This window comes from Indicator indicator, chromosome 2, assembly GCF_027791375.1.
Source record: "Indicator indicator isolate 239-I01 chromosome 2, UM_Iind_1.1, whole genome shotgun sequence".
NCBI lineage: Eukaryota > Metazoa > Chordata > Aves > Piciformes > Indicatoridae > Indicator > Indicator indicator.
Genome location: NC_072011.1, coordinates 18697475 through 18715133, shown reverse-complemented (window position 1 = coordinate 18715133; position 17659 = coordinate 18697475). Strand labels below are relative to the sequence as shown.

The 17659-nt window shown below is 35.6% G+C and overlaps 1 protein-coding gene across 1 annotated transcript in view; it reads left to right on the top strand.

The window, feature by feature from the left end:
* SCAF8 (SR-related CTD associated factor 8) overlaps positions 1-17659 on the top strand; it is a 54659-nt gene that overhangs the window by 15740 nt on the left and 21260 nt on the right. The window contains exons 2-7 of the mRNA XM_054393914.1: positions 3629-3712; positions 5208-5252; positions 6698-6859; positions 8606-8762; positions 10726-10856; positions 14176-14352. Coding sequence (XP_054249889.1) covers positions 3629-3712; positions 5208-5252; positions 6698-6859; positions 8606-8762; positions 10726-10856; positions 14176-14352 — 756 coding nt within the window. The remainder of the gene's footprint in view (positions 1-3628; positions 3713-5207; positions 5253-6697; positions 6860-8605; positions 8763-10725; positions 10857-14175; positions 14353-17659) is intronic.

Genomic DNA, 17659 nt, shown 5'->3' with positions numbered 1-17659 from the left:
GCTTAATGTGCAAATGGATGTCAGTGATAAGTGGTGGTACTTCAGTGCTCTGTGTTGGGATGGATAGTATTTGGTATCTTTATCAATTATATCTTGGGATTGTGTGTACCCTCAACAAGTTTGTAGATGACACCAAGCTGAGCAATGCAGTTCATCTGCTTAAGGGACAGAATGCTGTCCAGGGGGTGTTGACAGACTGGATGAGAAGGTCCATATGAACTTCATAAAGTTCAAACAGACTGAGTGCGAGGTCCTCCTATGCCTGGATCAGGGCAATCACCAGCATCCATACAAGCTGGGAGATGAATGAATTGAGAGCAGCCCTGCAGAGAAGGAGTTGGGGGTGTTGGTAGATGGAAAATCAGACACGAAGCAGCAATGTGCTCTTGGAGCCAAGAAAGCCAATCAGATTTAGGGTTTCATAAAAAGAAGCATGGCCACCAGGTTGAGGGTGGTTATTCTGCTCCTTGATTCAGCTCTTGTGAGATCCCTTTGGGTGCTGCATCCAGGGTACAGGATGTTGGGGTTCCTAGCACAAGAAAGGCTGTGGACCTCATTGAATGGGTCCGGAGAAGGGCCACAAAAACGATCAGAGGGCTGAAGAGTGTCTCCTGTGAAAGAAGGCTGAAAATTGAGGTCATTAAGCCTGGGGAAGTGAAGGCCGTATTTCTTAATTTTGTAAACAAAACTTAAATTGTTTTCAAAAGTGAAAAAACAGTGGTATACTAAATGTTTCAAAATTGCCAGTAGGTATTTTACAATGGGCACTCAGTTTCTCCCTATGACAAATGCTGCTGCTTGGGGCTTCTACTGTGTACTGATAGACCTAAATCAATAGTTCTCTTAAGTGGATGTACTTCTCAAAACTATATGTATTTATAGGAAATGAAAAATTTCTTAGAGGCAATTAAGCAAAAATAATTTAGAAGACTGATTTTTTTTAATTATAATGTTTTTCTTGGCTTCTTCCAACTACTAAATTTGTAATTTGTGTTGTTTTTTTTCTCTTTACATGGCCATTTTTTCTCTTTACATGGCCATTAAATTTTTTTCTCTTTACATGGCCGTTGTCCAAAAAGCCTTTCTCTAATTAGTTTCCTTACTTTTGCTGTGGGTTTTTTTTTATGTTTTTTTTTTCCATTTTTTTCTTTTTGAATTACCTGTCCTTAAACTCACTAAATTTGGTTTTCTGCTACCTGGAATAAAGTAATGAGATGCTAGTAACAACTTATATTATCCTGTTGTTTTTTGATATTTTCTGGGTATGTCATTCTAAGACATCTGACTGTGTGCAGCTGATGCTTCAGAACCAGTTTTGTACTTCTATTTTGTGTTTCTCAGCACTGTGTTGTAGCATTCCTGATGCTTTGAACTGGCCTGTTCTGATTTTTTTCCCCCTGATCATTTCAAAGCTGGTGGACTGGTCAGATGTGGTCCTGGCATATCTATGTGAGTCAGCTGTTCTGTCTTCTCATAGCTGTGTATGTCACAGCTGAAGCAGCTCCTGCTGCTCTCTCTTCTGGGACTGTTTTTGGACTGGCAAGGTGGCTTTTTGAATCCAGCTTGATTTCATGTTCTGTCGCATGTCGCTGAATTGCTTTTACTAGTATTTTGGGCTTTGAGAGTGCTGAACAGGAATACTCCAACTGACTCTGATCAGGCACTGCCTGAATGTAAGCAAAATGTTTCTGTCTCTACAGTGGCCCCAGAAATAGTTTAGCTCTCATTGTATATCATCCAGCAAAGGCAGTAGCAAAGACGAGTGATCCACAGTCTGGTAAATCACATGTGGGTAACGTGAAGTTGAGCACTGAACTATGAGTATAAGAAGAAGAAGAAGAAATTGATTGGAGAATCCAGATTTTTTTTCTGCCTCTCTCTTCCCTTTCCTCCATGGTGGTGAAGAGCATTTTGATATATTTGAATTCTAGAAATTTACTGCTCTTTGTTGTATAAGAAGCACATAAGTAATTTGGAATATTTTGCAATAGCAGTTAGCATTAGTGAGAAGTAGTAACAGTTGTTTTAAAAGTGGATATCTAGTTGTAAACTGATAATAATTTCACTCTTCTAAGTGAAACCCTTTCAGTCAGTCTGAGAAGACTGATATTTGTATGTGGGCAAACTAGTTTTTTTTTTTTTGTTCAGTTTGTCTTTTGACAGCTCTGCAAAGTTTTAGTTAAAATTGGTTTAGTCAGGAAAGGAGGCAGGGAGAAGAATTCCTTGTCCTTTGGAAACTCCAGTATGACTGCAGAATATCCACATGTTAGCTTTAGAGTAATAAATTATTTTGATCAATTTGATGAGCATGACTTAAAAAGATTTCTTAATCCTTTTTGGTGTTTGATCCTGCTTACTGTTGCATTTTACTTTGTTAAATGTAAGCAATTCTGAATTATGGGTTTTGAGGTACTGAAAATTGAATTTGTCTTGGAAAGTTAAAGATGCTATTAATATCATTATAGATATTAATCTGGTTCAATGTATTGTGTTGCTCAGAATGGGTAGTATGAGAGGAGAGTGGTCTTTTGACTTTGCTTTTGTTCCAATGACAATTTAATGGAAAAACTCCCAATTCTTGCTGTCTTTGGAAGGAATTAAAAAACTGTCTGCGGGTGGTCATTCCCATTATCAGGGCTCTATTTTTGACCTAACATGCTTATAAACACATGCTTTGTAAACAGAAGTGCAATGCAAGTTAAGAATATCCTCAAAACTAGTTTGGCATTTTGTATCTGCTCTTTTCTTTATGAAAGCAAGTACCAGACAGTCCTTTGCCTATTAACACCTCTGGCTGAAGGAGAAAAGAGCAGCATTTCGTTTAAAGTCATACTTTGAAAGGGGTTATCACAGCAAGTGAAATGATGGAGTCCAGACTCAATATGAAGGAAGGAGGGTTTTTTCAATTATCACTTGTCAATCATAGCCGTGAAGTTAGTTTAAGTACAGTTCTCACTATGTGCCAAACTTCTGATGAGTATCTGTCATGCTGGATTGCTTCTGCAGTTGAGAACCTATCTGGGTTTTTTCTTAAGCATTTGTAATACTTCTGACATATTATTTCTCTGAGTTAATGCAGAGAATGAAGGAAATGTACAATTTTTCCAAATTTGCTGTTTTAAGTAGCAAAATTGCTACATAGTTTGTCTCAGTGGGTTGGACTTCTTTGTTTAATGGAAAATAAATTTGATCTATCAGGCATATGATGATGAATACACTAAAAATTTGGTTAAGAATCTGTTGCACTTCCATAATGGTAATCAAACATGTTAGGTTTTTTTCCCTAAAAAGAAAAACTAGTGAGAATTTTTCTATTTGCATATGCATTTTCTTTATAACTTCCCCTGCAGGTGTCTGCTGATTTAGAGCCAGTAAACTAGTGACTGTTGCAAAGAAAACCTTGTTATCTTTCAGGCATGGATTTAATGTAAGACTTTGGATCTTACATTATATTTTATTGGGCTTTTTAATTTTTTTCTTAATTGAGGATGTCTTTATTGGTGTAATATATACTTAAAATCCTATGAAAATGTAAAAGTGGTATTTTCTTGTGGAAATGTAATGCATTTTTATACTAGTTAAAATGGCAGAGTATCTTTCTGAAAACTTTTTTTTTTTTTTTTTGCAGTTGTACTCGCTAAATGATTATAAGCCACCCATTTCTAAAGCTAAAATGACACAGATCACGAAGGCAGCAATCAAGGCTATAAAGGTAAGAAACTGGCTAATTTCTTTTGACTTTTTCACCTCTGTCAATTTAACCAAATAGCTTCCAAGAATTTACTGCAAAGCTTTCCATCTTCCTTGTTCTGTGTACAATTTCCAAGTCATGATCAAATGTGATAGTGATGGAGTTTTCAGGAATTCAACAGAAGGTTTAATTTGATGTGTGACTTTCATTTGCTAGTTTTCATACATGAGAAAGAATTATACCAACTTGACTCTTCAGTCAGATCTGTAAAAGTGTTTTTCCTCAGCTTAAAAAAGAATCACTGACATTGCTTGAGAACAGATGAATTAAATATAAAACTACAACTGCCACCACCCCCAACCCTTTAAAATACAGAATGTGTGCCTTTGGATTAATACAGTTCATTTTTATAAATTCCTCAGATGCCTTTTCATGAGTTTGTTCATGGCTTTTACTCTTGTTGTTGCTTTGGTACAAATTGTTCTTAAGTTTTGGCATTAATACCCTAATTAAAGACTTTTCTTTCCATAAAGTAAAGCTAACTGATAAACAGCAATGGAACAGCAGAAAACAGCACTGAAAAATGATGGAAAGAAGTATGCCGTTAGTGTTAAGCATTAAAACAAATGGAAACTCAATGAAAGCTAGAAGTGAAAAAGGGGACAGAATAAAAGCTAAAAAGCTGTGAACTTACGCTTCTCCTACCTTCCTCTGCTGAGAATGCAGATACATTTTCAGATAATGAAATCCGTATTGGGATTTTCTGTAGTTTGGAGAGAGAGCAGTTTGTTGACAAAAGAGTGAAATTCACTGGCTTTCCTATATTATATATAAAATCTGTGTAAATTAGAGTGTTGCAGTATAATGGAAATGCTAAAAATCTGTATTGAACATAAATAATAAATGATGGTAAGTGATTGTATAAATTAAACAAATAATAAAATGTTTTGGTTTTATTTAACTTCTGCTTCTTATTTCAGTAGCAACATTTAATTGTGTAGAGCAATTATTGAGATAAGGTAGAGCCATTGTGATGATATATGAGATTCATAAAAAAACCAACAAACAGGCCAATTTTAAAGAAAATGTGCTCAGTAAATGTTATTGAGTCTTGATGTACTCATGTTATTAGGTTATGAAAGTAACCACTTGGAAAATAAACAAAGTACCGAGAAGTGCTATGCCTAGTATTGGCTGACATCTTCAGTTGTATACAATGAACTAGCAATACTTTGTTGAAGGATTTAGCTCTCACTAAATAAGCTCATGCTATGTTAAAAAAATAAAATAAAAAAAATTCTATGTGAAACACCTTCAAAAGGCAATGTAGAGTGAAGCTAGCTTTTTTCATGTGCTGTTTAATGTTCCAAGGAAGACAAAGTACCCAGCAGTAGGTGTTGGATCTCTGGTTAATCAAACAAAGTTTCTAATTCTGGTTTTACGCTCAGTAATGCGTGACTTAAATATACGTATCTTTGGATTTTCTCCCCTATTAAAATATTGTTTTATTTTCCAGTTCTACAAGCATGTTGTACAGAGTGTTGAGAAATTCATTCAAAAGGTAAGTCAGTCATGGATATTTTGTGTCTTAATACTACTTCTCTGTATGTATTTATTTAATGTTAAAAGCGGCTGTCAGTTTAGCCCATGTGGTGAGCTTGGTGTATTTTTTCCAGTATTTAATGAAACATGCAAATTATTGATAACATCAAATAGTAGGGTCTTACTGTATAAGAACAGAATTTCAGCAGATGAAATCTCTGCTCTAGCCATTTCATACTTATGCATTTAAGTTATGTGTTTGGAAGAGAATTAGATTATTTTTCTGGAAACAGTCAGTTCAAGTTGAAGCTTAAAACTACTGAATCTTCCATTAAAATCTACCACAGACTCGTCCTTAGCATTCTTTGTTTTGTGGCATTTAACTTACTGGTCTATTATCACTTTTTTACTGTTTTATTCTCTGTCAAAACATTACTTCATGGATAAAATAACCACATTGCATATATGTAAGACTATTCCACTGAGAGAGCAAGACTTGAGTAATTTCTTAATTATTCACTAGGAAAATAAGTTAACACTTGTGTATAAGCTTGTCTCATCTCAGATAGGGGATATGCAGGCTTACTGCTTCAGCTGTCATTCTCTGTTTATATTTAATTTATATTTTATTTTATTTTCCTTTTTTATTACCTATATTATTATATTAATTATAATCCTTTTTTACTTTCTATATGTTGCATGTTGCATAGCATATTTACTGAGTCTTCTTACTGTCTGGGTTTATTAATTTCAGTATTGTGCAGTCATAGACTTGTCTGTTCTGTATGCAGAATACTCTTACTTTTTATCCTACTTTAGCTAAAATTTGAATATCTACAATGCATCAAAGTGATTAGCTGAAGATAGTGTATTATATGCAATTAGATTTTAATTCATAGTTTTAATAACGCACATTTATTCTTAAAAGGATGCCACACTTTTTTTTTTCTTTTTTTTTAGAAAAATGAATGCTATACTTAAAAACACTGGACCAGCAGCCTCAATAAATGCTTTATCAAGTTTGAAAATGTTAGCAAATTACACTTTTCAAAACAGGAAGTTTGCATCTAGGCTATGATAAAATTAGTCTGAAGAGTTTGTTTGGCACTATTAGAGATGATGAATTTAGTGTGTTACATAATATGTTTATAGACTGTCTGGACCACAGAGTGAATGGGTGTACTTTCCCATGTTTTCCATAGTACCTTGTGTGATAATTGTATACAGCCAATATTCATGAAGAGAATCCATGCCATAGTATATTCTGGTAATGGCTTCAGTGTATTTTTGTACCACTTTTCATTGTCTTAAAATTGTTTGCACTAGTCTGGTGCAATTACTTTGCAATTAAAGGCAAAAAATAGCTTTAATTGTTAAGTAACATTACCTGCTCGTATTTACTTTGCCATTCATGGTTTTTGGTATTCTTCACCTACGTATATCTTAAATTATTATTCTTTGTAGTGCAAACCAGAATATAAGGTTCCTGGTCTGTATGTGATTGACTCCATTGTGAGACAGTCCCGGCATCAGTTTGGGCAAGAAAAGGATGTATTTGCTCCAAGATTCAGCAATAACATCATCAGCACTTTCCAAAACTTGTACCGTTGTCCTGGAGATGACAAGGTAAATCACTTACAGTGCTTTCCTAATTAAAGAAACTTTAGCATATTATCTATTAAGAATAAAAATTTTGATCTCATATTTTGCTTGCTAGAGTAGACCTAATCATAGACTTACACATATGTATTTATTTTAATTTTTATTTGCCTGATTGTAGGAATATGAGAATACACATCTAATTAGATTCATTAGAATTTTGAAAAAGATTTTCAGGAAGACAGAATGGATTTGAGTTAATGTATTTTGATGGGGAAAAAATCATGGGTATTTGGTCAGACAGGGAGTTGTAGTCAGTATTTTACTGTCATCTTCACCTCTTCAGTGAGAAAATGAACAAGCACATTTTGTGGAGTGTGAAGGAATTAAGTAATTTTTCATAGTAGCAGTACCTTCAGTGCGAATCAGTGTGTTGCATATATGGATTTGGTGTTACAGGAAAGTTTTTGTGCTGTGAAGCAGTTACAGTTACCATGTATCTGACCCAGCAAAAAATCGTGCTGTTCAAGCTAGCAAGGTTATGTCTGTGTTCTCTCGTATTTTATGGTTAATCTGATTAAAAGTTGTAACAAAGAAACAGCAGACATATAGTAGCGTTTTATTTAAAGGCACAGAAACCCCACCACTGATGTCTTTGGATCAGCCATGGAAAATGCAAGAGGGAGATAGATATTGAGGTGCAGAAATAGTTTTATATTCCTGTTTTGGAGAGAAGAGGGATGGACTTCGCAGTCACTGCCTTAAAAAACAACTTCCAAAGAAGAAAGGTTTTTATACTGCAATACTGAATGGAAGCCTTCAGAGATTTCTGTAAAAGAACACTGAATTATATATATTGCAAGAAGTGAAAATTCATCACTTCTCTCTATTAAATTTAAAGATCCACTTGGAATTCTGTGCAAGCAGAAATTTTTTTCCATTGGTTTAAACACTGTATGGTTAAGTACTCTCTATGTTTTATAGAATTTAAATAATTAAACCATCTTCATGACAGCAAATAAAAGATCCTATGAAGAACGTTTTGTTTCTTATAGTACAACTCACTTTTTTTTCTCCCTTTCAGATAAGTAAAGTGTCTTTTTTGCATCACATACACGACTGATCAAAACTATGGATAGAAGTGAATGTTAGGAAAGAAAAGATTGGGAAGCAAATTTAAATGGTGGAATACAAATATATTTACAAGCTGAAAAATTAATTAGATCTCATGGAATTGTATGAAATCTTGACTTTTTTTCTTTCTCATGATCCACATTTTTAATACTGTTATGTAATTTAAATAGGCATGGAATCCAGTTTAAATTCCTCACTTCTTCAAGAGGGCTTGCAAAAAACTGAGCTATTTTCCTAATAAAGTAGTCTTATTAGTATAGGCCCATTTTTCAATGGAGAGAAATAATTTTTCATAGGTGGATCAACATTGCATTAAATTATGTTGACTTTAAAAGTTTAAGAGAGTAAATGCTTTAAAAAGTTTCTTTAAAATAATTTTCCTTCCATACTGTCTTCCAAGAATAAAAGTATAAAAGTGTAAGATAAGGTTATTGAGTTCTGTTTTGGTTTACTATATTTCATTTTCTGTGGAGAAGACTATCACAGTGTATGTGGTGTGTCTTTACTGTTGCCTAGGCATCTTGCATAGTTCAGCCTCAGGTTCATAGGCTGGACTTTTTTGGTGTGACCCAATGTAACTACTGTTTACAAGAAAGATAAGCATGACTCAGATATTTTGTTATCCTTTCTTCATTTTAGAGTAAAATTGTTAGAGTGCTAAATTTATGGCAGAAGAATAATGTATTCAAGAGTGAAATTATTCAGCCGCTCTTGGATATGGCAGCAGGAATTCCTCCTCCAGTTGTGACCCCTGTCTTACCCAGCACTACAGCTGCTATGAGCAACAATACACCAGGTAAACAAAATAGGTTAAAATCAGCTTTGTTAGGTTGTCTGTTAACATACTGGAAAATCTCACTGGTTAAAACAATTCAAATGAATGCTAGAAAGAGCTATGTTCTAGCCAGCATCCAGATCAGAAAAACAGGAAAGCCAGCAAGAAGACTGTTGTGTTTTTTTTCCAACTGTTTATTATATTTATAATGAGTAACACTGCAATAAGACCTAGTTTTGTACTTCAGAGTTAAAATCAGTAGGTCACTGACAGACTTTAAAAACACAGCACAGCACTTAATGCAATCTTTGTTAATTAGCGGTGCCACATTTGAGAGAAACGATACATCAGTATCTTCTTGCTATCTGAGATTGTATCATGACAGACAGTGGTCCTTTACTCTTGCTGGCCAACAGGAAATTATCTTGAGGGAAAATGTTGACAATTCAAGCTGCAGCCAGTATCATACTTCCCTCTCCCTCAAATCTGAAGTATGTTGGCCAGAAATCATACTGAAGAATTGTGGGCAAAAAAGTGCTCATGGAGTATCTCCCAAATTAGCACTAACATTATTATCAATGCAAACTTGACCATTTTGTGTTGTAAAGCATCTTTCTTCCTCATGTAGACAGATGGCTTTTCAACTTTTGTGGAAATTTTTTTATTCAACATGGGGATATATCAGGAATTTTAAAATATGTTTTCTGGCACTTTAGTCTGGCATCACTTTTGTCACCCACCTTTTTTGCTAATTCCATGCTGGAAAGTAGTGAGGTGGACAAATCCACGTTATTTTAAATTGGTGTCTGTAAATAAGTGGAAGTACCAGCCCTTGGATTGGATTTACTGCATCTTCTATCTCAGTATCTCTATTTTCATTAATTTGATTGCTTTCAGTTGTGGAAACCATAGCTTTAATGCTGTTTGGAAGTCTGATGTCTTTCAAAAACACTAGTCATTTAAATGTAGTGTTCCTTAGTTTTCTGCTAGAAGGAGTATTTTCAGAGTTGTAATATTTGTTTGGATTATGGCATAAAACTAATTTTCATGTTGATGACTTGGTCTTAATGTTCTGGTTGGAGTTTTCTGAGTAGATTGCTAACAGTTATAATTAGTTGTATATTGTTTCCACTATATTATTTGGATTATTCTGTGAAACTATTTGTTTTGCATTTGTTCTTTTAGCAGTTCCTATAGTTTATTAGCACAAAGAGCTATGAACTACACTTACACTTGAGAAATGTTGATCCAAGTCTGTGTATTTTCTGTGCTCTCTCTGTGTCAGAAAATGAGTTTAAATTGATGTAAATGCAGTATGCTTTGTATTTAATAACTTGGTTTAGGGCTATAAAGATGATTAGGGGACTAGAAAATCTCTTACAAAGAAAGGGTGAGGGGCTTTTAGCCTGGAGAAGAGAAAACCAAGAGGCATCTTATCAATGCTTCTAAATACTTAATGGGTGGGTGTCAAGAGGATGGGGCCAGTCTTTTTTCAGTGGTGCCCACTAGCAGGGCACGAGGTAATAGACATAGACTTGAATATAAGAAGTTCCATCTAAATATGAGGAGGAGTGTCTTTGTTTTGGGAGTGGTACAGCACTGGAACAGGCTTACCAGAGAGGTGGTGGAGTCTCCATCTCTGGAGTCATTCAAGACTCATGGATGCTGTTCTGTGCAGCCTGCTGTAGGTGTACCTGCTCTGGTGGGGGAAGTTGAACTAGATGCTCTGCAGAGGTCCCTTTCAGCCCCTACAGTTCTGTGATCCTGTTTTGATGTCCTAGAAAGATTGTAGTATCATTACAATTTGTTTTTTTCCAATCCCAAACCCTTTACTGTAGAAAATAAATAGGAATATTCATATCTGGTTTGTAATTTTTTACAGCAAGTCTTTGTGGTTTTGTTTGTTTTTTTTTTTCCTTCTCTAACACTGTTTTTAAGTCTATGTGTTAAAATATTTCAACATACTGGATTATGTCTGTTTTAGGAACACCTGTGACGCCAGTTACTCCAGCCAATGTGGTACAGAGTTTACCAGATCCTTGGGTATCTCAGATTGCTAATACAGATACCCTTGCTGCTGTTGCACAGATTTTACAGAGTCCTCAAGGCCAGCAGGTAACTATTTTGTAGTACACTGTTTGATGCCTTGTGTCTTTAAGATACACTTAAGAAATACTGCTTTCATCAATATCTCACAGTTTTGTGTCTGGCATCAAATGTTTATTGTCCCATGAAGTTACTCATCACAAGTAAGTTCTAGATGTGCTAAAACTTCCTGTTACCTTTTGTAACCAGCCCTGTGTGTTCCCTAAAAGTGTCGCATAATGTGAGTTCATGTAAGATGGGCTGTAATACATACTTTTCTAGATAGTAGAGCAGCATTGAGATTTTGTGGGTGGAGGGAGAAAATGGAATGCCAATTTAAGCTTATTTTTCTGCTGGATACCCAAGCTAAACATTGTACAGAGTTATAATAATGGTAACGTACTTATTCTGGAAGTGCATTGTGATGATTCTTTCCATCAGCAAAATACAGTTTTTATTTGGCAGCATCAAAAAATAAGGTCTTAAAAGTGACTGTGTTCCTCAGTTTCTCAGCTCCAAGAAAGTGGCTTGATGTGAAGCATATATTGAACTGCTTGTCCTGTTAACCCACAGCCACATACATTGAGTGCACCTGAACTACTTTGTGTAAAAATCTAGATAATTTTTCAGTTTATGCTAGAACTCTGACACCAGCGTAACTTTGGCATTATGATTTTTATTTGGACTGAGGAATAGGATGCTCTACCTGCTGGACTACTAAATAACAGTCCCATGTGTGTGAATGAGCAGCAGTCACCAATGAGCTGTTGTAAAGCACCAATGGTGACGATAATAACAACTTCGTGAGATTGTTTTACAGTGTTGAGCTAACCAGATTTATTTGTAGTTGCTCATAAATTAAGCAAAAGGGATATTTTCATCTGATTACACTGAAAGAAATTGATGGGTTGTTGAAAAGCAAAGCAAAACAAGTTTGTGGAATGCTTTGTGAGGTTAGATAGCAGAGTAGCTCATAAACAGGGAACCAATGTGAAGTGAGAATGGGAAATATGTGGAAAGTCAGTAAGGTAATTTCAAAGATCGTTACCTGGACAGTATTAAACAAACAAACAAAAAAAAAGCAAACAAGAAAAGAAAAACATGAAGATGAAAAGGGAATTGGAGTTTTAAAGACAGATCACAAAGAAATTATATTTGGATATTTAGTTCAAAATGGTAAAATAAGGAACAATGGATTTTGAGCGAGGAAAAAGATGGTCTTAAGCAGAAGTATGGAGACAGATGAGGTGTGCAATAAATTTCTAGGACTGGTAGGTGAACTGCAATATTTGCTTCTATCCTCATTTTTCTTCCTGTTCCTCAAGCTACTCCGTGCCCATGCACTCCACTCCCCCAAGTTCCAGTATCTTTGAATTCATCTTAAGATAGTGTTTTGTAGGTGAGAATGTGTGCAGACAGTTGAGAGTCTAGACATAGGAGAGGGCAGATTAATGTGAAAACAGCTAGAATGATGACTACACAGGATTTTCCCACTCTAAGGCTTCCATATCTGCTTCTTCAGTTTGATTCCTTTCTATTCAGAGCAATGCATGAGGTGGATCAGCCATATTTGCTCATCTTTTGTGGGTCAGTCAAGAATGAGGGAGGGAGCTTTTCAGCTTTGCCTGTTGCAATAATCAGTCAAAGCTCTTGGTGAGGTAGAACGGTAATTGAAGCATTTTCAGACTGCTGTACAAGGAGTCTGTATAAATGTTTTGAAAGAACAGAAAGAGTTGCTTCATATTATCAAAAAAAACCAAAACATCTTGAGAAAGGATCATGCATTCTTGATGAATTGTGGAAAAGGTGATCAACCTAATCAGCGTATGTAGGGTGAGCCCTAGTAAGAAGGGAAGGATTGAACCCTGTAAGAGTTCAGTGGTAAACCTCATGGGGAAATGGAATATGAACATAAGGATAATGAGGGATTTAAGTCAGCATAATTTTAACTACCTGGATTTGCTCAACCTTTTCACCTGAAGGTAACACTCCAGGGGTTTACTTAATGGAAGGTCAAAGAACTACTTCCCCTAATTAGATAGTACTTCAAGAGGCCTTCTTTCCATAGGGATAATATTTTTTTTCTTTTCTGTTAAGGTAAATCTGTACAATTTTATGGAAACATCTCTGTTTAGAAGATTAATATATCTGCACATGAAAAAGTCTTTTATTTGCTCATTAGGACAGTTCATTTAGAAAATACACAAATAGGAAGTTTAAGCAAGGAAAAAAGATACACTTGGGCAATTGGGTTGTACATTTGTTCTAAAAAAAAATGGAAGATACTATATTTTTCTTTGTTTTTCTCCAAATCTAGAGGAGGAGACAGACTCTTAGGGTATCCTGAAACACCGATGAAATGTCTCACATCCATTCACTATGCTTTTGAAAGTTTCTTTTCTCGTAGTACTTAGTCTTTCCACTATAATCCTAGACCTTTCCTGAGTTGCAGAGTGGAGTTGTTTAAATAAACAAACAAGCCAAACCACTCCACCACTCCACAAAACTATTTTTAAGTAATGTTTGAAACACTCAGCACTATTTTTAAATCATATTTTTTTAACACATACCCTGTGGCTTTACCCATACTTTGTTTTTACTGTAATGTACTTTGTTTTTACTCTATGTCTGTTGCCCCAGAGGTGCTGCTTCTGGTTCAGCATTGCATCTAGGAAATTTTTATCCTCAGATAGTGCTATACAGATCTTAGAGTCTCTGCCATTGCAGGCAATCAAGTTACATCCCCAGTTCCTGCTTGATTTGCTTTTTAACATAGCAGGGGAATTGCATTCTATCGGTGCAAACCTGATTTTGAGCGTGAGAGTTTCACTGTAACTAATCCAGAGACACTAGTGTCAGGTCTTTGTGATACATGTTGTATCATCCTAAACTACAGTTTGTAACTGTGTAATCTTCTCTACACAAATATTAAAGCATACAGATTTTCCTCATATAGATGGGCCCTTAGGAAGCTGGAGTAGGCTAAAAGATTTTTTTCAGGTCAGAAGGAATCAAACTAGTGAAACAGAAGGGGGGAAACCCTAGAAAGCAGTGAATTGTGAGTGGTGACTGATCATCACACAACGTGTCAGAGCAAGGCTTTATGATGGAGAAAGAAGTGTCTACATGTCTTACTAGGCACATCAAACAAATTAGGCAGTAAGTGGGAATAAAATTTCCTGTAAATGAAAGGAAATTATGGTGTAATGATAGCATAGGTTAGACGATACTGTATTCCTGACTTTGGGTTATTTTTCAGTGTAAAGGGAAAGACTAGTTTGTTTGTTTGTTTTCTTTCGTTTTCTTTCTTTTTTCTGAATTAATGTGTTCACTATCTTTTCTCTCTTAGCTTCAGCAGTTGATACAGACACTGCAGATACAGCAGCAGAAACCTCAGCCTTCCCTGCTTCAAGCCCTGGATGCTGGTCTTGTCGTTCAGTTGCAGGCTCTCACAGCACAACTTACGGCTGCAGCTGCTGCTGCTAACACACTTAATCCACTGGAACAGAGTGTCTCTTTCAATAAGGTAGAAGTAGAATAGTAAAGTTTGAAGAAATTTTTATTCTTACAATAGATGCGAGTCTTCTTCTGGATTTTAAGGTTTGACTTGAGAGATGTAAAAATACATGAATGTACTATAAAGCCTTTAAGCCAATGTTATGTTGTTTTCCTTCACCCTTTGTAATGAAGCCCTGAGAACTGAGCATGTCTGGTATTTCCCATTCCTGTGTTTATGATGTGAGGTAGGAAATTATTTATTACCAGATTAATGAAAGGGAAACACACAGACATGTATATACGTGGCTTGTGAGTGGATAATCTCTATAGGATTGTCCTGAAGTGAATAAAGAATAACAAAATTAGAGAAGCAAAACAGGTGGGCGTGGTAGTTTTGGTTTCGTTTTGTTTGTTTTTCCTAAACCAGAAAATTTCTTTTGGGGGCAGATAGCTGCTCAGAACTTAAGAAGTGCTGAGTTTAAAGTTTAAGACAATTTATCATACATTTCTTTAAATCTGGGAAAAAAGAGTATCTATCACATTTGTAACCATCTGCTCGAGCAGTATGTATTCACAGAGAATGAATGCATCAGTTAATAAGGACTGCCTTAATGTGTAGATGCAAAAAGTAATGAAGAATACAATGTTGTATTGTGGTTTTGTTTAACAGGTTTCAGTTCCAGTATTTATATGGATAGCTGTAGCTGTCCTGAATGTTGGACAACTTGTTTCAAAGTGGAAGAGTAGGCATTCTGATAAGATGTTTATATACCTTGAGAGGCTTCTGCCTAGTGCTCCTTTAGTTGGTTTATGCCAGTGACAGTATGCAGGAGCATTGTTGTCCTGGAAGTTGTCAGCAAAGTGAGCGTACATGGTTGAGATACCTTGGATTTTGAAGGTAAATGTTGTGGAAGGAATTCTTGTGGCAGTGTGATAGTTTACAAGCTTTCAGTAGGTTTTGAGGTTGTGTTAATCCATTTTTGTAAGCTGTGGAAGAGTTGTGTTTATACTATGTGATCTGTGCCTCAGTTCTGCATTATGTGAGTAGCGTTAGGTGTATTACAATTTAAAACATCTCAGATTCCTTGTTCAGTGTTCTGTAGCATCTCTGAGTGAACTGATACCTCATGTCTTGTTAGTCCATTGAGGCTTTTACTCGGAGATTATATAGGCTGCTTATTTTTGACAAACAGAAATACCATATTGATTTAGAGTTTATTTATGTATTTTTATTAATGTAATGTTGGTGCTATCATAGCTAGTTTGAGGATTTCTATACTCAACTTCTTCTATAAAGCATTATAGAAGAATATGCATTGATATATATATATATGCATTAATGGACAATTATTTTTGCAATGATAAGTTTTGGGGATACAAATTTTCCTTTTTTTATTTTCTTTTTTTTTTTAATGATTTCTCAGCTGCAATACCAACTGCAACCTGAATCTCACTTCTCAGTAGATGAAGACTATGAGTCATAATGATACAGTTACATTTATTAGACTCATTACTTTCATTTTATTGTGTAAATAGTTGTGTATTTTTTTTTAATCAGGCATGGCAGCCTAATAAAATTGTTGAAAAGGCAATATTTACTTCTATAGGAAGCATCTACATCAGGAGCATGCTTTTGAGGCAACACTTTTGATTGTTTCAATGTCCTACACATTTCACACAGTAGAGCAATCTTCAGTGCTTACAGTAGGATTCATTTGGATTAATATGAAGCAAAATATATACTTATATACTGCAGCTGCTGATGAGCATGAGCACTCAGTTAAAAATGCCAGACTGGAGCTGCTTCAAAGTAACTATTGACAAAGTCCAAATAGCATGCCCAAATTAAATTGAATAAAAAATGTAAATCAGATTTTTTAAGAGGAATTTTTTGGGTATGCTTTGCTTCGACAACGAATGCAGATCTTTGTTAGTGATCTTTTAGAATGCTCTGAAGTTCTAGAGTTTGCATTTTAGAGTATACATTTTAGAGAACTTACAATAATTTTTTATTTAACACAAAGTATAAAATAAATTGTTAACAAGTTAACTTAAAACAACAGAGTGAGCCAGCAGAGTGCCCTGTCCACTGAGAAGGTTAACAATATTGTGAGCTGTGTGACCAGGACCAATGGAAAGGATTCTCACATGTAGACATCCCATCTGTTCTAGCCTGCATTTAGAGTATCACATCCAGTTTTGCTGCCCCTGCCACCACAGAGGAAAGACATTGAGAACTGAAGTGAGTTTAGTGGGGGACCACCAAATTGGTCAGGCCTGGGGCACTCACCCTGTGTGGGACTGGAAGTGGTTCAGCCTGGGGAATGGGTAGCTTTAGGGTGCAGATCTATGAGCAGTTGTATGTGTGACGTTATTGTCAGCACCCCCCCCAGCTTTCCTCTTCCAGGGACCTATGGGAAGGTCAGCTTTCCACAGCACAGCATAGTGGCGGGATTATAGACTACAGAGAAAAAGAAACAAAAGGGTTTGAAATGAGTATGGGTTAAACCTGTTTTCCCATGAGAAAAGTCCAAGCACTGAAACAGGTTGCTTGGAAAGATTTTGCAGTCTTAGTAAAACGTTTCCAAGACTCAACTGGATAAAGCCCTGAGTAACCTGATCTGAGGTTACAGGTAAGCTTGCTGTGATCTGAATGTTGAACTGAGACCTCCTGAGGTCTCTTTCAGACTGGACTGTTGTGTGATCCTAAATTTTTTGAGGAATGGGTTGAAAGACATACTGTCATCTAGTAGAGAAATTGATGAAGGTACTTGAGGTACAGGGACCAGTCCTGAACATCTTAAAATGCTGCAGCAGCAAAATTAGAGAATCCAGCTGTTCCTAAAAGCAATAATTAGAAATACGGTGTAATTTCTATAGAAGATACTGAATAGGCTTGTGATGAAATATATAAAATGGAATGGATATACAAATACTTACATGGAAGGCAGTGTCCAAAAGCTAAGTGTTTTGAGTTGGCAGACAAAAAAAAAAAGACAGCTTTTATGATAAATAAACACTAGGCATGATGAGTCAAAGAAAATGGTGAGGCTTAGTTCTCATTCCATGATATAATAATGGTGAATTGGCTAACAGATGTAAACAGTGCAGGAAAATATATCTGATGAATACATAAGCACACATCTCCTTTAAAGTCCCTATTTGTAATAAGTGTGGCAATTTTTCCAATCCTTTGTTTTCAAGCCCTTTGGTCTCCATAGCATCTTGTAGTAAGTTGCACGAATTAATATGCATTATGTGGAAAGCTTCTTTCTTTTGTCAGCATCAAATGTGTGTCTTTTGTAATCTTGCTACGTGACTGCATACTTGTGTTA